The 21,569-nt window shown below is 39.5% G+C and overlaps 1 protein-coding gene across 2 annotated transcripts in view; it reads left to right on the top strand.

The window, feature by feature from the left end:
- Positions 1-21,569, top strand: part of LOC132381151 (mitogen-activated protein kinase 12-like) — a 78,357-nt gene that overhangs the window by 46,232 nt on the left and 10,556 nt on the right. For both annotated transcript variants that reach the window (XM_059950428.1, XM_059950429.1), the window contains 6 exons: positions 456-485; positions 4,754-4,801; positions 9,267-9,381; positions 10,697-10,768; positions 11,906-11,985; positions 14,255-14,333. In XM_059950428.1, coding sequence (XP_059806411.1) covers positions 456-485; positions 4,754-4,801; positions 9,267-9,381; positions 10,697-10,768; positions 11,906-11,985; positions 14,255-14,333 — 424 coding nt within the window. The remainder of the gene's footprint in view (positions 1-455; positions 486-4,753; positions 4,802-9,266; positions 9,382-10,696; positions 10,769-11,905; positions 11,986-14,254; positions 14,334-21,569) is intronic.

Here is a 21,569-nt window from a genome sequence, read left to right as displayed (position 1 = left end):
AATGTGTCCATGCCATCTACCCTCCAAATCAGATGTTTCTATGATATCTATTCCTGACAAAAGGGAGAATATATATTAAAAAAAGCTTAAAGATTCTTGTCACTGCAGCCGGAGAGAAAAGCAAAAACAATGTAACTGCAGTGGAGGTGTAGTTACTCTTCACCTTCTATCTTCCGAAAGATTAAACAAATGAAGAGTTCACAACGTATCAGAATGGAATTACAAAATTGTCTCCTGCTGCTATGCAACAGAGTATATTGATGTATCAAAGCACCGCACTCTATGATTGTTTCAAAGTATGCTTTCATCATGCCTATTTTAATACTTTGGTTCTGTGCTCTTATTTTACAATGATCATTTCTCACCTAATGAACCCATTATAAATAAATGACAATATAATTAAATGTCTGTTATAAAAATACTTTTGATAATACATACTATTCATTTTGTTTCAGTATATTCATTCAACTGGAATAATTCACAGGGTGAGTCTTTTTAACAGTCCGATAATAATTTCAAATGCTGTTAGGAGAAGCGTTTGTGGGAGAGATTTTCATTTATCTGTGTTTTCCATGAACAGAAAGTGTAGAATCCACAAACCCTTCTGATTTGTACAGTACAATTCCACTTCAATGTTGTATTGATTGCCTAATGCATTTAAACTTTCAAATTCCACCTTATTAATAGAAAAATATTAATAGTTTTTATTGAACCATTCATTGTCTGTATCTTGACTATGGAAGTAGTTCTCTGACCATGGGGACTTGCATAAAGAATTGCAATTTTGTTTCAACCTGAATGCGAGTCATTTTTCTGAAGTCAGGAAACTGAGAGTATCTTAAAATATGTTGACCTAGAAATGTTTCCATAGCAGGGAAGACACATTGAGTGGTGCTGTCAAAGAGAACCAATAGATTAATATGCCATTACAGACATACAAAACAGGAGCATGAGTAATTATCTCTTTTGCTGTTTGTAGGTGTGGCTTTGGCTGCACAGAAAAGCACCTCCTTCGCTCTGGACTTGCAGACGCTAGGGACTTTATGTAAATGAAGGCTCTTTACAAATTATGCTATTCAGACATGACCAAAGATGTCCTGCGCTGATGTTCCTTTCAAAATAATTCAAAGTTTATCTTCATCTTGGAAAGCAAAACATTTTTGATATTAGGCATATGATTAAGTATGTTTATTTATTAATAGAGTTGTTGACAGGAGCTGAAATGGGTTTAGTGCTGAATATGCAGAAGTATCACAGTTTGACTATCAAGCAGGCCAAGAAAATACCAGAGAGACTTTCTGTTCTGCACTGCATAAGACATAACTTCAGTACAACACAAATGGGAAAATTAGACAGAGTGATAGTAGACCTGGAATGAATCTTGCCAGATTTTCAATGATATAGCTCATTGACAGGAAAATCATAGACTCTATTATGTCATGGTATGCAATTCTCTCTGACATAAACTGCACCATAGGAAATAGCTCATGACTCCTCACTGGCAATCTTCTCTCATCATCCCTGCAAAATGACACAATCCAAATCTCTGGAGAGTATCCATAACTCACTGTTGTGACAGCTGTTGTGTCCTATACCAGTCATTCAGTAGTACCTCAAAAGTACTTCTATGGTATTAAAGACGTGTATTATTCTTGCCAATTCCCAATGCACCAGTTCTTCCCAGATGAAGCCTGCTATCTGTAAAAAGTAGCAAGATAGAGTGGTTGTGGATTTTTTTTTTAAATAGAGATTGAAAGTTACTGGTGTTCAGAGGGACATGGAAAGCCTTACATAGGGATTGTGTTAACATGCCGCCACCACACTAGGGAGCTAGTTTGATCACTCTTTTGCATGTGTGTAAGAGCAAAGATGTGTTATTGTGAACCTGCTGCAGCAATATTTGGAACAATATGTACAGCCTATTTCCCTCTCCCTTTGAATTCAGCAAAGCTTCATTGGATTGATGTGGGCTTGTCATAGGAGATGAATCGAAACATTGTGGGCATGCTATGTTGGTGCCTGAATGTGTGACAACACTTGTGGTTTTCCCCTGGTACATCCTCAGGTTGTGCTGGTTGTTAACAAAAATGAAGCATTTCACTATATGTTTCAGTCTATATGTGATTTAAAAAAACAAATTGAATCTGAATCTGACTGGACCTGCCTGTGTTCTCCAGAAGAACAGAAGGTGATTTACCTGAGATATTTAATGTCTTTGAGTTTTAACATGGTAGGTGCAGAGCTCATGGGTCACTAGAATCAGGGGTCATGGTCTCAACAAATAGGGATCTTCCACTCAGGTTGGAGATGGAATGAAATTTCTCCACCCACAAAGTAGAAAATCTTTTGAACTCCATTCCCAAGAGGGTTGAAAGGCCTCTGTCACTGAGCATATCCAAGACTGGAATGGATAGATTTTTAGATATCCACTGATTTTCTTAATATCAAGAGTTTGGTGTAAAAAGGTGGCCCTGAGGTAAAAGATCAGGCAATACCTACTGAATAGCGGAAGATTCAATAGCCTTCTCTTGTGCATTTTTCTGGGTTTTTTTTTAAGCATCAGCACAGAACATAACAAATCAATAGGATATTTTTATACCAGTCATATTAGTTACTTACACTGCCTAACCTATGTTTTTCAGAGAAAGATTGTATCTGGCTTCAGTATCTTCTAGTTATCATTCTAGACTAAGGCACTGGGCTATTAAAACAGACAAGATTTTGTATAGATAGGTACATGGATAGAAAGACCTAGAGGGATCTGGGTCAAACACTGGCAAATGGGACTAACACAGGTAGGCATCATAGTTGGCATGGATGAATTAGGCTGAAAGGCCTGTATCCGTATACTATTTGACTTTCTAGCTGTGAGTGGGATTTAGTTTGACAGGTTTTTTTATTCAGGGATGTAAACAAAATATTGAAACAGGCTGTAAATTAAAAATAAATATTACAAAAATAACATATAAAACCCATAAACCATTTTTTTTGGAAAGGACACTGCCTTTTTCCAGGCCAAGATTTTCAACTTCAAAAGAGAATGGATAAATGAGCTTAAGATAGTCAAGATTTCCCAGCGTAATGTGTAATTCGGGATGAGAATAGGTTCTACTGTTTTGTTGAGTCTAGTGATGGATATAGTGGGGTGAGGGAATGGCACTGCCCTTGAACCACAACATTTAAGTAACTTGGAATATATGTAACATGGTAAGGTAATGTTAGACTTCAATGTCTTAACATTGGAGAAAGAGGCAAAGTGGTATAACTTTAAAGAACTGGAAACAAATGATTAATTTTAACAGAAGCCTCTGTGGGATTGCACTCCAGATCTATAAATACATAAAAATAGATAAAGGCCGTTCAGTAGTTTTGTCTGGGTGTAACTTTCAAATCCATTCCACCGTTTCAAACTTGACCCATGGACATGATCTTTATAATCCCTGCCCGAACTGCCCATCGTCATACATAGAATCTGAACCATATTATTGCCCATGGACTGAGTCTAACGCAGCCAGAAGTTGTTCTGGGAGACATTTGTAGAAAGGTTTAACAACTGCAAAAATGTATTCATAGACCTGGAGTGACCCAGAATGTACACCCGACCAGCACCCAAGCAATACAGTTGGGGTGCAATTGGATGAGCTTCCAGAGTGCTGATTGCCGTAAAGGGAAAGTAATGTGGCGAAATTCCGGGAGAAAGGTCAATGAGCATTTCTGTGAGAAATCCAGAAACGAAGAAAGCTTTTGTCAGGCAATTTCAATCTAAACAAATTGCGCATACCCAATTTAAAAATTCGCAGACCATGACAGAATGTAGGAGGAACATTCCTTTACAGGAAAAAAACAGAATGAACTCGGCATTTGGTTGCTGGTGACATGAACAGTGAGGACTGTTTCCAGTAGCAACAACCATGTGGTTTCTGAAGCAGGAAAGCAGAATCGGAGATTTGTTGTGCTACTGATTGTTAGAATTTAGTCCAATTTGGACGTGTTTATTAGATTACACTGGTAAGATTATTTGCTCACAAAAAAAAATCTGGACCACACAAATTGCAATACACGTTCGATTTATTACTGCAACTTTACTAAATATGCTTCGTCTAAAAAGAGGGGATTAGAATGTATTCGTTTTTCTGATTACACAGTGAGATGATTGTTTATGAAAAATAGAAAAACACTTAAAATATGATTTTATTAAAAGTAGTCTGAAAGAAAAACTCAGTAATACAGTCGGAAATTAATTTAATGAATTGCATTTTGAATGACCTTTACTTGGACTGCGCTGATATGAACCTATGGTAATGCAATAATCCAGAGTAATTGCAAATGCTTTTATGTGACATCGTCTTTGGCTTTTGATATTCCCTTCTGAAATAGTACATCAGGTTTGAATGTTCCTTTGCAATTAAGTTTTCATCACTGATTCATATTCAAGAGGGTTCACTTTAGTACAATCACCCTTCTGATTTTCTTATACTCCTAGAATTACTCGCTAGTTATTATATTGATCTTTTAATGTTAATTACATCCCAAGGGCAATATAAACTTTACATAGAATAATTTGCAATGGGCACACTGAAAAAGGTCCTTATTGTACCAAGCTTTACATTTAACATTTCAATATAATTCATAATGGTTTAAAATTACATCACTGTTAAATGTAAAACTCAATGCAAAGCAAATATTGTAATGATATACTGCAAGTACTGGTTACTTTGACATATAAAATTAATGCTCATTTTTGTGTTCTTAGGATTTAAAACCTGGTAATGTGGCCATAAATAAAAATTGTGAATTGAAGGTAATGTACTCTTTATTTTCAATTATGAAGCTAGGGAAGTGGTGTTGAGGTGTGAATTGAAATTCAAGTGCCTTTAATTGTAAAAACAAAAGTAGTATACAGTTATAGAGTGAAGAATTAGACAGGATAATTAGATACCAATTAGAACATAAAACAAGCTATAAAGATCATTCAGTCCAACTCAATGTTGGCTTCCAAACAGGCAGGAAAAGCTTTCTCTTTGATCCATCACACTTCTCGATTTCTTTCAATTATTAAATGCCAACGGTATTTGAAATAAATTATTAAAAACAGTAGTTGAAGCAGGCACATGAACAACATTTAAAAGGAATAAGGCTCTAAAACAAAATGGCAGAATTAGCACATTCGGCCCATCGAGTCTGCTTCATCATTCCATCATGGCTGATTTCTTTTCCCTCTCTTGCCTTCTTTCCATAAGCTTTGTTGCCCTTACTAATTAATTTCAATGAGATTTCCCCCCTCATTCCTCTAAATTCCATTGACTAAGGACACTGAGTTATCAAACACTCCTCATACATGAACCCTATCATTCCCAGAATTATTCTTGTGAACCTCCTCTGGATCCTTGCAATGCCAGCATATTCTTTCTTAGATATGGGGCCCAAAAATGCTCACAATACTTCAAATGTGGTGTGACTAATGCCTTATAAAGCCTCAGCATTACAATCAAGAGAAAATCTGCAGATGCTGGAAATACAAGCAATTTACACAAATGCTGGAGGGAACTCAGCAGGCCAGGCAGCACTTATGGGGAAAAAGTACAGTTAACGATTCGGATTGAGACTGCCCAAAGTGTCAACTGAGTATGGTGTCATCTGGAATGATGGCAGAAAAGCAATAGCTGGAGTTTCTGGGAAAAATTTGGAATACGAATGATACACACATCCAAAAGAGGAAGTAGTAGTCTAAAGGAAAGATGAGGCAACTGTGGCTGACAAAGGAAGTCAAAGACAAAGGCAAAAAAAGACGTACAGTATAATATAGCAAAAAGAACAGAGGACTGGGAAATTTTTAAAATCCAACAAAAGACAATTTAAAAAGCAGTGAGAGAAAAGATGAAATATGAGGGTGAGCTAGCCTATATAAAAGAGATTAGATACCATTTTTTTCAGATATATACTGTATATATTTCAGGAGTGGACATCCATCCACTGGAAAATGCTGTATAATGCCTCAGCATTATATGCTTGCTTTTATATTCTAGTCCCCTCAAAATGCATTTGTTTTCTGTGCCACTCACTCAAACCTGTAAGTTAACCTTTAGGGAATCCTACACGAGGACTCTCAAGTCTCTTTGCAGCTCTTATTTTTGAATTTTCTCCCCATCAGAAAATGGTCTATGCTTTTTATTCCTTCTACCAACGTGCATGACCATGCACATTGTATTCTAGAATACGTTGTATTCCATTATATTCTATTGAATGATATTGTATTCTATCAGTACTTGGAGTACTGTGTCCAGTTCTGGTCACCTTACTATCGGAAGGATGTGGAAGCATCGGAAAGAGTACAGAGGAGATTTACCAGGATGCTGCCTGGTTTAGAGAGTATGCATTCTTCTTTGGGATATATCTATCCTGCGTCTTCCGACTTGATCTCAAAACCTCCAGCCATTGCCATTCTGCTATTCTACTAGCATCCCGTTCAAATCAGCTTTGGCCAGCTCCACTCTTATGCCTCTGTAATTCCCATTAATCCATTGTAATGCTGATACATCTGCTTTTAAGTTCTCCCTCAAATTGCAGAGTGAATTTTATCAGATTCTGATCATTGCCTTCTAAAGGTTTTTCTATCTTAAGCTCCCTAATCAAATTGGTTTATAACACCACATCCAATCCAGAATTGTCCTTTCCACAGTACAAGTTGTTCTAAAATGCCATCTCATAGGCATTCTACAAATCCTCTCTCTTTTGGGATACACTCCACATGATGTTCCCACTCTTACTTGCATATCATAATGTTGCCTTTTCTATCTTTCTATTTGCTGTTGTAATTTGTACCTCACATCCCAGCTACTGTTCAGAGGCCTGTATATAAGTTCCATTAGGGATTTTTTAATGTTACAGATTCTTAAAGCTATCCTTAAGGATTCTACACCTTCTGATCCTAAGCCATCTCTTTCTCAGGATTTGATTTCAATTTTTTATCAGCAGAGCCACCCCACCTTTCTGCCACCTGTCTGTCCTTTCAATACAATGTGTATCCTTAAAAGTTAATTTCCCAACTATGACCTTCTTTCGGCCATGACTCAGTGATAGCCAAAACCTCATACCTACCAATATCTAACTGCACTACAAAATTTATTTTATTTACAAAGGGTGCTCCTGTGTTCAGGACCCTTTTTTGATTATGCCCCTGTGTACACTTGAACTCATCCTACTGACTGTAAATTCCCCTATCGTCTGCCCCTCCAGCCAGGCTGAGGAGGTGAAAGTTGTAATGGTAAAATATCTAGTTCTTTTTCTTTTATTTCCTACCTGATAAATTGACAAGCAGCTGGCCACAGAGAAAACACAGAGCAGAACTCCACAGCTGTGGACTAGAAAGGTGGTTGTGGCAATAAGGAGAAGTTTGGAAACTGAAGACTGGGACTTGGAAAGGAGATAGTGGATGGAGGAAAGGGGGAGAGGGGCAATGGTGGAATCTGGGAGAGGAGTGACATCAAAGATGAGCAGAGTACTTCTCCTCCACTTGGTCAGCAGGGCATATTGTAAAAAGCAGCTGATGTGCAAAATAGGAGTTTGCAGATCCCCCTCATTGCCGGGTTTCCTGAATTCTGTGTGAGGCCGAATTGCAATGTAGAAGTTTAATTTTATTATATCTTATAAATGTTAAGCATATTCATTTCTGAATATGGAGTTGGGGTGTGAGTTGAGGGGCATGTGTCTATATTCAATCCCATCTATTGTACTTTTCCCTTTTACCCAATCTGTCACTTTCTCCTTCGTGTTGACAGCCTGCCTTTGTGCCTTTACTAAACATGGACAAGTGGCATCTTCTCCTATCACGTAGGTCCCACTTGTATTCAGATAAAGTCCTTTTATGCTGCAATTCACTGTTCTTCTCTTTTGTCTTTTATATTCACCAGATTCTGACTGAGAAAGCCAGAAGTATAAAGTGTGCATAGTCTTATTCTGCTCCAGGAATACTCCCTGGTATCATTGGTTATATACAGTATTGCACAATCACAAATTCCTGTTCTTGCAAAGCTGGCTTAGATATCCTGTTGCTTAGCAATATCAGTTGTCTAACAATTTTTTTTGTAAACTGTAACAAGTATTCCCATGAAAATTTATGATCGGTATCATTGAGTCTACTGGGAAAATGAACCGTTAGTTCCAGTACAAAGAATAATGGAAAATAGACTAAAAGTCTCTCTGTAGCATTGGCTGCCCATATTATTTCTTTCCTGATATATGTTCTAAATCAATGAAATCAGTCATCAGGAGGGACTTTTTAAACAGAAAAATGTGCTCTTTAGATTTCTATCTTCAGAGGATTTGCAGATAGTGAATTATAACTGGATCTTTGAAATTCTGATTTTATTCCACTCAATAAACATTTTTCCATTAGTATTTCATTTATTACACATATTGTTGCAGTGGAAATCAATCCCTGTACCAAGATATTTAGCAGTCTAGCAGATTCCAGTTTTGACATGCTCATATTTGAAAATGATAACCAATGAAATAAAAAGTGGCTGGATCAGCTGAATTTGCATCAGCTGAAATAAAAGCTGGATAAAAATAATTATTTTGTTATTATCTATTAAATTAAACTGCATATCAAATTTTAATTAAATTTATATCTTGGTTGCAGTTTTGTTATTTGAAAATTTTGCAAGGAGTTCTGAACGAGTCAATTAAGATACTAAAAAGTTATTAACATTTTGGATATTGACTCAGGATACAAAATTCTACATCTTACCAACTCCACTTTGTCATGTCTAATCCTCTGTTCTGAAAATAAGGCCTGGTATGGTATTAAATATATCAGTAATCTACATTTCCCAAATATGATTCATCCAATTAGCTTAAGCAATCCTCTTTTCGTCAGATCTTGCTTCTCTTCAGAAACTTTTAATAGGAGGAAATATTGGTTTGAATGAGCATCAAATTTATCTCTGCTTATTCTTTACCATTTACTGATCTGTGGTTGTTTGTGCGTGTCATTGTGGTTTGTGGGCTTCTCTTTCTAAATTGCAACTGGACAAAAAAATTGTTGCACAATACAGTTAAAGCCTTTGGCTTGTGCTGACAATGAAAGTGGAATGAGCTCCTTTCTCGTTAATTATATGAAGTGAAGCTTACTTAAAGCAATGGAATGGAATGTAGCAAATGTAATACATTGAAATCTAAGTTAATGTTTAGCTTACTATTTAAAATAAATGGTAATAGAGTTAACCGGAAATAAATATTTCAAATTGGATCTTCATATTTTGTAGATCATTGACTTTGGTCTTGCCAGACACACTGATTCAAAAATGACAGGGTATGTGGTTACACGCTGGTACCGTGCACCTGAAGTCATCTTGAACTGGAGGCATTACACTCAGACTGGTGAGTCCAATCGCATCTAATCACACAAGTCTTTTATTGTCAGGCAAAAATGTTTTTATCACAACAGGATTAAATATTTATAGGAAATCAATTTTATGTACACTAAAATGTAAAATACTGATAATACAGAAGTGAGTCAATATTTAGGAAAAAACAAAGACAGTCACAGTTCAGATAATAAATGGCATTCTTTTATTGTCAGTGGTTTTGGTTTCACACTTTGAATTTTGGTAGATTTTGTTGTAAAATGGCAAAGGCTTCTTAAAAATTATTCTTAGAATATTGTTATCTATTTACATATTGCCTTCAGAAATTGTATTAAAATAATTTGAAAATACTGTTCAGTCAGCTGCTGCCGACTGAGCGAAACAGTTTATTAGCAAAATGAAAGTTCAAAGGTTAATTTATTATTAAAGTATAGAAAGTCTTCCTCAAGTAGCCTGGAAACCAAGAAAGAATAGAAAGGCAGCATGATCATCAACCCCCAAAATCCCTCCCCCCCCACACAAAAAATGAACAAAAAAGGAACAGGCATATCAATCCCCAAATACCTCCTCCCACACAAAAAAACAAACAGAATGGAACACGCATATCGACCCCCAAATCCCTTCTACCATGCAGAAAAACAAACAAAATGGAACAGGCACGTCGACCCCAAAATCCCTTCTCCTGCACATCAACGCCCAAATCCCCTGTCCCGCACAAAAGAAAAACAAGAAAGATCAGGCATAAAAACATAGAATATAAAAAAAACTAGAAGACTGAAAGAAGTCTATAGTCCAAGTCCACATCCAAAATGCAGAAAACCTGGTCCGGGCCCTGCCACAGACCTTTCATGGACATGAGTATCAAGGTAATTTATCTTTTTTATGTCTGAAAGGGAGAAAAAGTAATAATACATAAATATTAAAGTTCCGGCATTCTCGATCCACCCCACGCCGTAAGCCCCAACACTAACGAGACTGCACTTATTACAGATGTATTCGCTGTATTGGAAGGTGACGATGGGCCAAATCTGTAGAATGTGGAATTACTTTTTATAATTCCCTCCAGAGGCAAGCAATTCATAGAGGGCACCAATGGGCTGGATCTCACTGTGAATGTATGATATAATTTTCCTGAGGAACATCTTCTAATGATAGTAATTCACCTTGGATTGTGAAAAAGCAACGTAGAAGGACCAGATTCTGCTCACTTCTGAAACCTATTTTTATTTATGAATTAACAGGACATAATATCTGGTTCAAAGTTGAATGCAGTGTTTCTCTCATCTTACAACCAAGTAACAGCATTTTTTTTTTGTTTTCAATTTTAGTTGACATTTGGTCTGTCGGTTGCATATTTGCTGAAATGTTCAATGGCAAGATATTGTTCAAAGGAAATGACTGTATCCTTTTATCTAGAATTGATGATGTAATTCATGCTTACCTATAGACTCCTAATTTTTTTGGGCCAGCTTATTGCAGTAGTTAAAATATTAATATATGACTTAAATTGGAGAAGGTTATTTATTAGTCTTGTAATTTACAAATGGAAAGGATAGAATCAATTATATAATCATTATTTTTAGTCATTCTCAATGTTTGCTAAATATTATTTATAATATTTTATTTCTAGTAAAATTTTACATTTTGAAGAACAACATAGAATTATCAACTTGTAAAAAGTTCCTAAATGGTTGAAGAAGGCTTAGAAGTGCTAAACAGATCAAGTAAGTTACCAGGTTTAGGTCTCTGATCAAAGCTTACTTTGATGATTTTGCCTCTGTCAGTGGACAGAGTTCAATTATTTTTACCTTAAGTAGGATGCAGACAAAGTCAGACTAGGTTGCTTCCATTGATTCCTACTAGATCTGGTGCAGGTGTAGTCACGGGCTCAGTTTGGTGTGGTCTCCTGCTTGTTGAATCCGCTTCTTGCCTAAAACCACACAAGCAGAATGACCACTCGAGGAACTTTATACACTGTAGTTGTTAGGTGGATGTGATTTTTTTTTTGTTGGTTTGGACCAGTCCTATAGGTACAGTACATTTAATATCCATTTCTGAAGTTATGACCTTCTCAAGCAATGTTGTGAAATGAGGTGAGAGTTCCTTGAGAAGGGAGTTTTACTTCACTCTTGAATCTTCATGCTTAAAAGTCAAAAAAGGGTTTGCAACTTCTGCAGAAAGTTGAACTACAATGGTGTTAAAATCTACTATCAACTTGACTGCAGAATGATGTGGAAATATTGGGAATAATAATTCTCTGCCTTTTGGGCATGTATTTTCATGATGCTGTTTACTTTAATTTTTTTCATGTTGGTGCTTTTGCCATACTTTATTTTTAACTTGAAAGCCTATTATATTCACCATGCATAAACACTTTTAAAACTAAATCTTATCTACTTTGTTAATCAGCTGAACAGCAGCGATTGCATTGAATTAATATTGCTGGAAATTGGAATATTACAGTTCAACCTACTTTTATTCATAATTATGAATAGAAATTTTAATGGCAATAATTGATGCTTAACCAAAAGAATCAGACCTAGATCAGCTAGCAAAGATTATGAAGATAACAGGAACTCCTGGGACTGATTTCATTCAGAAATTAGAAAGCGTTGAGGTAATGCAACATTCTCTGCACTGTTTCACTTTACTAACTTATACAGTTTTAATAACTTTTGTAGTACTTCACTTACTTGTTGGCCTTTGAGAATTTCTTTGGAATCTTTGTAAGAGTACACAGTAATAGCCATGAATTTTGATGTGATACCTATCTTTAACAGACACTAGTATTTTTAGTGTACTTCAATAAATGTTGGATATTAATGCAAAGGATTGTGCCTCTAACCTAAATATTTAAATATTTTCTGATTTGAGTTAGATAATATCAGACACTACAGATACCATCAGTAAGTTGACCTGAATTTTACATTTCTGTTTCTAGTACAATTCACAGTATGTGATCAGACAAGCCAGAACCAGCTACAGTGGATTCTGGTTAATTGGGTCATCAGTTAATCAAGGCCACTTAATTGGAACAACTCTTAAACAAAAACAATTCGAGAACATAACTGGGATTCCCTTTGTCTATTTGGGGCACTATGCCCCTTAACTGGGACAGGAAAATGTTGCTGAGGTTTCTAACTAGCATTGGTGGGGGGTGGTGTGTGTGTGTGTGTTTGTGTGTGTGTGTTGGCGCATGGCCAAGTGGTCTAGTGATCTGAAGGTCGCTAGTTCAATCCTCAGCTAAGGCAGCGTGTTGTGTCCTTGAGCAAGGCACTTAATGAAACATTGCTTTGCGACGACACCAGTACCAAGCTGTATCACCCCTTGCCCTTCCCTTGGACAACATTGGTGGCATGGAGAGGAGAGACTTGGCATAAAAAAGGTTGGGAACCCCTGATTTACAGTCAATCAAAAGAACACAGCAGTGTACATTGGATTAATGCCTCCATCAATGACTATTAGGAACTAATACAGTTTTCTAGCACTGTAGTAGTTTTGGTAGTGTTCTGATTTCTTCTGTATTTCATTTAAATACATAATTTGTTACTCACTTAAACAGTAGTTTGTCTCTTTTATGTACCTTTGTAACTATTTCCATGAAACTTCGGCTAATTGGGGCAGAATGTTACTGATCCCAGTGTGTCCCAATTAATCAAAATCCACTGTATACTAACACACTATTAATTTGGTATGCTTGGGAGATTGGGGTCACTCAGTCAGATTTTCAGAAATATCACTCATTAAAAACCTAACATACTTTTAATTTTCCTTATTTTCAGTGGTATGTGAATATTTCCGGGGAACTCAGGAAGGGGCATTGATGAATTAAGGGCAGTACAGGAAACCGTACCTGGTGGGCCAGGCGCAAAAAAATGGGATTTCTGATCCAGATATCTAATCTATTTCTAATCAGATAACAGATTATTGGAGTTCCACTGGGAAATTTCAAGTGCACATTGCATTCAGTGCGATTCTGTCATCTTTTATACTGGAAGCCAGTGGCATCCACAAATCTGACTACCTCTTCCCGCCCCATCCCTGATCTTGATTTAGATTAAATGCTACAGCCAGATTCTGCTAATTGTGCCCATTTGTGACACAATAAGACAACTGCTAGAATTAAGCTTTTGTTTGTGAGAAATACTCTGAACCTTGAGGAAAGGTTTTAAGATTTTATTAAGTTAACAAAATTTAACTGAAATGATGTTCGCAGTAGATGGAGCAAATAACCCTGTATATCTGCCACAGTGGTTTTGCTGAATGTTTTTGTACAGCATTTTTAAGATGATTTCAGGGATTTTAATATTAAATCATTTACACCTGTTGTGCTGGACCAGTGGTATACTCTGTGGGGTGCATGACTACCCCGGGGAAGGAATGTAAAATGTCAAAGATTACAGAACGGTTTGTAATTTTTTTAATCATACTGAGGCAATTTAGTTAGAACATTCCTAAAAATAAAGGTAAAAGTGAAGAAAAATGAAATGAGCATTGAAGCTCCCTTGTGCTGCCTGACAGAAATCTCTGATACAATTTAAACTCATTGAAAGGAGTGTCCTTTTGATGTCATCAGGCATGTCATCATACTGCACACCACATTGTCCTTCTATTTCTATTACAAATATTTAAATACTTATATAATGAGATATATTCAACAAATGTTAAATATTCCCCTCTGAGAAAATAACCTTCATTGCTGATTCCTCCTAATTGTTTTCTTCATTGCATTTGCTCTGCCCTATGCCAGTCTGTCAGCAGTATTTACCACATATTTTGGGTGTGCTCACAGTTGTACATTTCCAGCTGAATATGGTATGACATAAAGTTGTTAATTTATTGGGAGGCTTTCCAACATTATGTAATACATTAATTTTCATTTTTAGGCCCAAGAGTATATTAGAACACAACCCTACATTAAGAAAAAGGACCTTTCTTCCCTTTTTCCCAATAGCAGTCCTTCAGGTAAGTTAATTTGTTCTTTCTTGACCAATGTTGGATTCATTTTCCCTTTACTATGATTAATCATAGTATTTAAATTTGAGATAGCAGTTCAGTTTTAAAGCTTTATAATTTGATGAATCTTCTTTCTTTTGCAGTTTATGGCTTGTCTGACCTATTTATGGGAATTATTAAACTGGACAAATAAAAAATTAGGCAATTAGAATATGTATCTTAAATGTCCTTGGATGATTTGTTGCAGACCCAGGGGTTATTTTTTTACTGTGATTATACATTATTGTTTTAAGCAGCAGTTAAAGTTTCATTTTGACAATATGGGTAGACTCAAGTTGTACCACCACTAGAGGATTGTTTAGGCCATGAATTCACAAACTAAGTAATAGGCAGCATGTCATAGCCATTTAACACGTCAGGACTATTTCTCATAACAGACCCGGATTTCGAAATAAATTTAAAACCCAGGACCTCTGTGCTCCGGATTGTGATTATCATTGCATGTCATTGAGAAGAGGGGAAATCTTATGTCACTGGCATATTGACCGTCTCCCATCGAGTTGATGGAAGATGTTTAACATTCAGTGTGTTGCATTTTTGTTGCCAGCCAGCTGTACTTGCTGATTAAGACATTTTCTTGGCTGCCATTAGGGGGTTTGACATATGGCAGAATGGGAAGCCATGGTAGTTGGATTGATCTCAGCATTCCGCAAATTGTTTTCATGACCACCCTTAGCTAAACACCAATTGCATTCTCGTGGTTAATTCTTCAACCAGATCAAGCAGCAGGGCTCTACTGTTGAAAGAGCGAGCAACATTGTGCAAGATGTGTAACTTCATCCTATATCTGCCTGTTTACAAGCAAGACTGATTATAGACTTAAATTTTACTCCAATATTCTAAAGGTACCGATGATAGAGCAAAGTATGATCGCTGGGTAATTCAGCGTTGGTCATGGGTAAGGGGTTGACCACAGCACTGAATATCAAGTTTTTTTTAGGGGAATTAACTTTGCACAAGTTAAATGTTAAGTTCACGGTCTTGAAAGCATTTGGGCAAAGTCTGCATGTTTTAAGTGAGGATGTGTAAAACAAAGCAGAGTGTTCAGGACACTTAACAGTTATATTGAAAACTGTGAACTTGCTTCTTTTTTGCCTATCAGGTAGGAATGAAATATTACATGATAAAGAAATCCTGTGAAAATATTAAGAACCAAGTATTAAATGTGCATCTTACTGAATCAAATTCAATATGCATTTATTATATACAAGGTGATTATTTTATCAATAGAAGTGTTCTGGAATTGCCTTTTGTTCCAATTTTACATGTGAGATTACGACAGTACTATTTATAGTGCACTAAAAGGTATGGTTATACCATTTCATAACATCCCTCTTTGGAGTGTGCGTTCCCCACATTAGTCCCACGGGAGCTCAAAGCCAGAGTGGATGCAAATCATCCTTGACCCCGAGGGACAGAATTAAGAGAGGGTGAAGCTACCACAGCACCAATTTGAAAACACTAGCTGTAGTATATGAATCATAGCTGATGACACACATTATACTTTAAATTGTGGCACACAGTCTGTAAACCAGGACGTGTAAACTGTAAACAACATAATTATGCAGAGATAACGAATGAATCTTTACTGCTTCATTAGCTATTTCCTTCCAAATGAGCAGAGATAGCATCAGATAATAAAATTATCTTTTCAAGTTCTCTTTCCTTGTACTCCATTTGCCCTCACGGTTATGGTGAATTACTTCTGATTATATATCCAGTCTGGGCATTGCTCCTGAACTGCAGATTGTACATTTAATCCAGATATGTCACCAGTAACATTGCAAACAATCTAAACAGTTTTAAACTCTCCCTTGCATCCCAGGTTGTATTAATTATTGGGCCTCTCTAAAATTCTCACTGCCATTTTCCCATTGAGAAGCAATTGCTGGCAGGGCATTTGAAGATGTACTTAAAGTTGTCATGCACTTCACAAAGCAAGGTTACATTTCACCCATTAATTTCCAGGTACTAGGTGAAGCAATGTATGAAATGAGTTGGAGGCAAGTCAGATCTAAAGGAAGAAGTGAAGCAGGGAGGAAATTCATGGCACTAGTACTTTAAACCTTTCCCACCTGTTCAGATTTCCTCAAGTTTAATGGGCACATATATACTTAATGTAACTTAGCTTTTGTGTTTTCTCCATATTTATTTATCATATAGTTCATTACACATTATACTTGTAAAGTTAACAAATTTCATAACATATGTTGGTGTTATTAATTATGATTCTGAAGTTACTTGCTTATCATCTTAAACCTGTGTCTCTAGTTTTATACTTCCCTAACCAGGGAAACTCACTATCTACCTTATCCAGTCCCAACATAATCTTATAAATAAGGCCATAACTTATCAGTCTGCTATGCTCCAATAAGAACAAACTCAGTTTTTCTGATATCTCCTAACTAAAGCCTGACATTCCTTCAATCATCCTGCTGAATCTTTTCTGCATTCTTTCTAATTCTAATACGTTCTTCCTGCAGGGCAATGACAAACACTGTACATGTTATTACAAGCGTGGTTTAACCAATCTTTTATCCAGCTGCAATATAATGTCTCAACTCTTACACTCAATGCCTCAGCCTTCTATTTCAAGCACGCTAAATGCTTTTTCACTGCCCAATCCACCTGTGTCACTGTGGAACTATGAACTTGTACCCATGGGTCCTTATGTACATCAATGCTCCTAAGGTCCCTGTCATTAACAGTACATATCCTGCTTATATTTGAAGCCCAATATGTATTACCTCACAATTATCTGTCTTTAAATTCCATCCCTGATAGATTTGAGAGGAACACCAAACACAAAGGCTGTGTACAAGAAAGGCCAGGGTCACCTCTACTTCTTGAGGAGATTGAGATCCTTTGGACTATGCAGGCCACAAATTCACATGTTCTACCAGTCTGTTTTCGCCAGTACAATCTTCTATGTGGTGGCGTGCTGGGGCAATGATGTTAATATGGGTGATGCCAACAGGTTCAATAAACTGGTTAGAAAGGCTGGTTCTGTTATAGGAGTCGAACTGGACACACTGGTGTCTGTGGTAGAACAAAGGACCTAACGGAAAATCCTGACAATTCTGGAAAATGCTTCTCACCCTCTGCATTCCAACTTTACTGAACAGAGGAGTACTTTTAGTAATAGACCAAGACAACTGTGCTGCTCCAAAGGGTGCTATATGAGGTCATTTTTACCCTCGGCCATTAGGCTCTATAATGAGTCAACCTATAGCCAGGGAGGTGATTACCCTCTCCTGTTAGACTGTTTGAGGTAACTTATTTTTTATTTTTTCTACTTCTTTTCTAATATTTACATCTGTGCACTTGTAATGCTACTGAAACACTGTAATTTCCTTTGGGATGAATAAATATCTATCTGTGGCGACCCACTTTCTGTGCAGGCGAACCGGCTCACAAATAGCCAGCGTGCGGGGGGAGACTTTGGTAATGCACCTCTGATGTCATTTCCGCCCGGAGAGGGCGGGTGCTAGGGATTTAAATGCCAGCGCCACAAAGTTTGAATAAACTAGTCTCAAAATGACTTACTGACTGCGTGTCATTATTTCAGCACTGTGTGTAGCACGTCGCTACATTGGTGACCCGACGGTCCAAATGGGATTTGGACCAAAGATGACCGACTCTTCATCTGTTCACGCAGTTTCGCTAAAACTGCCGACTTTCTGGACGCTGCGACCATGCGTGTGGTTTAGCCAAGCAGAAGCCCAGTTCCAGATTCGGCAGATATCCTCTGATTCCACGCGTTACTACCACGTGGTGAGCGCCCTTGACCAGGAGATGGCCGCCCAGGTTGCGGATTTCATACAGTCGCCCCCGGAAGAAGGCAAATACGAAGCATTCAAGGCACTGCTCATTGGAACCTTTGGCCTCTCATGGCGTGAGCGGGGTGCCCGCCTGCTTCGCCTGGATGGTTTGGGAGACAGACTGCCATCAGCATTGATGAACGAGATGCTGTCCCTGGCTGACGGACACAAGCCCTGCCTCATGTTCGAGCAAGTGTTCCTAGAGCAACTGCCTGAGGACATACATCTGCTGCTGGCCGATGCAGATTTCAGCGACCCCCTGGAAGGTGGCCCGGGCAGATGTGCTGTGGAAAGCCAAGTGGGAGAGCCACGTCCGTCAGTCAGATTAACAGGCCACGCGCCCAACAGCGGACCAGACCAGGCTCGGCAGGGGGGCCCACACAACACAGAGGCAGGAGTGAGGAGGTCAGTGAACAGTGGTGTTTCTACCACCAGTGGTGGGGCACAAAAGCCCGCTGTTGTCGCCTGCCCTGCAAGGGCCAGGACCAGCGCCAGCTGCCGCTAATGTCTTTGGTGGCTGGCCACCAGGACAGCCTCTTGTATGTCTGGGACAAACAGTCAAGACGCCGCTTCTTGGATTGACACCGGAGTGGAGATCAGCGTCTTGCCCCCGACAGGGTACGACACCCGCAACAAGAAGCCAGGACCCACTCTGAGGGCCACAAACGGCAGCACGATACGGACCTATGGCACCTGCACAGTGCAGCTGCAGTTTGGCACCAGCCGGTTCATGTGGGACTTCACACTGGCCGCAGTGGCCCAACCACTCCTGGGGGCGGACTTCTTGCGAGCTCACAGCCTGCTGGTCGACTTGCAAGGGAAAAGACTGGTACATGCCGAGTCTTTCCAGACATTCTCCCTGGGTGAAACCAAGTTGCCGGCCCCACACCCGGACTCCATCATGCTGTCGGACAACGAATTCACCAGAATCCTGGTGGACTTTCCATCGATTCTGGCACCGCAGTTCACGGCAGCCATGCCCGAACACAGGGTACAGCTCCACATTCTGACCCAGGGACCACCCCTCCATGCCCGCGCACGAAAGCTCCCCCCGGAAAAGCTCCGCCTGGCGAAGGAGGAGTTCAAGAGGATGGAGGAATTGGGGATCGTATGGAGGTCCGACAGCCCATGGGCCTCCCCCCTGCACATGGTGCCCAAAGCAGCCGGGTTTTGGAAACCATGCGGCGACTACCGCAGACTGAACAAGGCTACAACTCCAGACCGCTACCCCGTGCCGCACATACAGGACTTTGCAACAAATCTGCACGGGGCAAGAATCTCTTTCCAAAGTAGACCTCGTCCGGGGATACCATCAAATCCCAGTGCACCCTGAAGACATCCCCAAAACAGCACTCATCACCCCGTTCAGCCTGTTCGAGTTCCTCCGAATGCTGTTCGGCCTGAAGAATGCCACACAGACGTTCCAGCGGCTAATGGACGTGGTGGGACATGACCTGGGCTTTGTGTTCATCTATTTGGACGACATCCTTATAGCCAGCAGTAATCGTCAGGAGCCTCTATCCCACCTCTGCCAGCTCTACTCCCACCTGAGTGATTTTGGCCTCACGATCAACCCGGCCAAATGCCAGTTCAGTCTGGATACCATCGACTTCCTGGGCCACAAGATTACAAAAGACGGGGCAACACCTCTGCCCACCGAGGTAGACGTGATCCACCACTTTGCCCGGCCCAACACGGTCAAAGGCCTGCAGGAGTTCGTTGGTATGGTGAACTTCTGCCACTGTTTCCTCCCCTCAGCAGCCCGTATCATGTGCCCTTTGTACACTCTGATGTCGGGTAAAGGCAAGGACATTACTTGGGATGAGGCTTTCGTTAAAGCCAAGGAATCCTTGGCAGATGCCGCGATGCTGGTGCACCCCAGAACGGACGTTCCAATCGCCCTCATGGTGGACGCATCTGACACAGCAGTCAGTGGGGTGCTGGAACAGCTCATCAAGGGGCGCTGGCAACCCCTGGTGTTCTTCAGCAAGCACCTACGACCACCCGAACTCAAGTACAGTGCTTTCGACCGGGAGCTGTTGGCACTGTATCTGGCAATCCAGCATTTCAGTTACTTCTTAGAAGGCAGGCTGTTCACTGCGTTCACGGACCACAAACCGTTGACCTACGCATTCACGAAGGTGTCCGATCCCTGGTCGGCTCGCCAGCAGCGACATCTGTCCTACATCTCTGAGTACACGACGGACATCCAGCATGTCTCAGGAAAGGACAACATCATGGCGGACGCACACTCCAGACTTGCTGTCCTTGTCCTTGTCCTTGTAGGTGTTCTTGTACATCAGTCAATGAAAGCAAGCATGTAGGTACAGCAAGCAGTGAAGAAAGCTATAACAAGAGGAATTGAGTATAGGAGTAAAGAGGTCCTTCTGTAGCTGTACAGGACCCTGGTGAGACCCCACCTGGAGTATTGTGTGCAGTTTTGGTCTCCAAATTTGAGGAAGGACATTCTTGTTGTTGAGGGAGTGTAGCATAGGTTCACAAGGTTAATTCCCGGAATGGCGGAACTGTCATATGTTGAAAGATTGGAGTGACTGGGCTTGTATACACTGGAATTTAGAAGGATGAGAGGGGATCTGATTGAGACATACAAGATTATTAAGGGATTGGACATGCTGGAGGCAGGAAGCATGTTCCAGCTGATGGGTGAGTCCAGAACTGGAGGCCACAGTTTAAGAATAAGGGGTAGGCCATTTAGAACTGAGATGTGGAAAAACTTTTTCACCCAGAGAGTGGTGGATATATGGAATGCTCTGCCCCAGAAGGCAGTGGAGGCCAAGTCTCTGGATGCATTCAAGAGAGAGTTAGATAGAGCTCCTATAGATAGCGGGGTCAAGGGATATGGGGAGAGGGCAGGAACGGGGTACTGATTACGTATGATCAGCCATCATCACAGTGAATGGCGTTGCTGGCTAGAAGAGCTGAAATGACTTACCGACTGCGTGTCGTTATTTCAGAGCTTTGTGTAGCACATTGCTACATATCATCATAATTCCATCTAGCTTTCCAGCTGATCCTTAGACAAATTTCTCTGCTCTTTACAACTCCACCAATTTCCATGTTGTCAGCAAATTTATTAACCCAATCATCTATGTTCTCATCCAAGTATATGACAGACAACAGATGCTCAAGCACTGATCCTTGCAGAGCACCATTAGTCACAAACTTCCAGTCAGAAAAACAACCTTCCACTACTACCTCTGCCTCCTACCATGGAGTCAATTCTGAATTCAGTTTGCCAACTGTTGTGATGGAAAATAACTGGTTCTTTGAGTCTCAACGGTAGAGGCCTGGACACACACAGTTTTAATAATAAGGAATTTATTTACAAGGGGAAGTCGGGTCA

This window comes from Hypanus sabinus, chromosome 25 (genome assembly GCF_030144855.1).
Source record: "Hypanus sabinus isolate sHypSab1 chromosome 25, sHypSab1.hap1, whole genome shotgun sequence".
Classification (NCBI taxonomy): domain Eukaryota; kingdom Metazoa; phylum Chordata; class Chondrichthyes; order Myliobatiformes; family Dasyatidae; genus Hypanus; species Hypanus sabinus.
The sequence above is the reverse complement of the archived record's forward strand: the minus strand, read 5'-3'. Positions and strand labels throughout refer to the sequence as shown.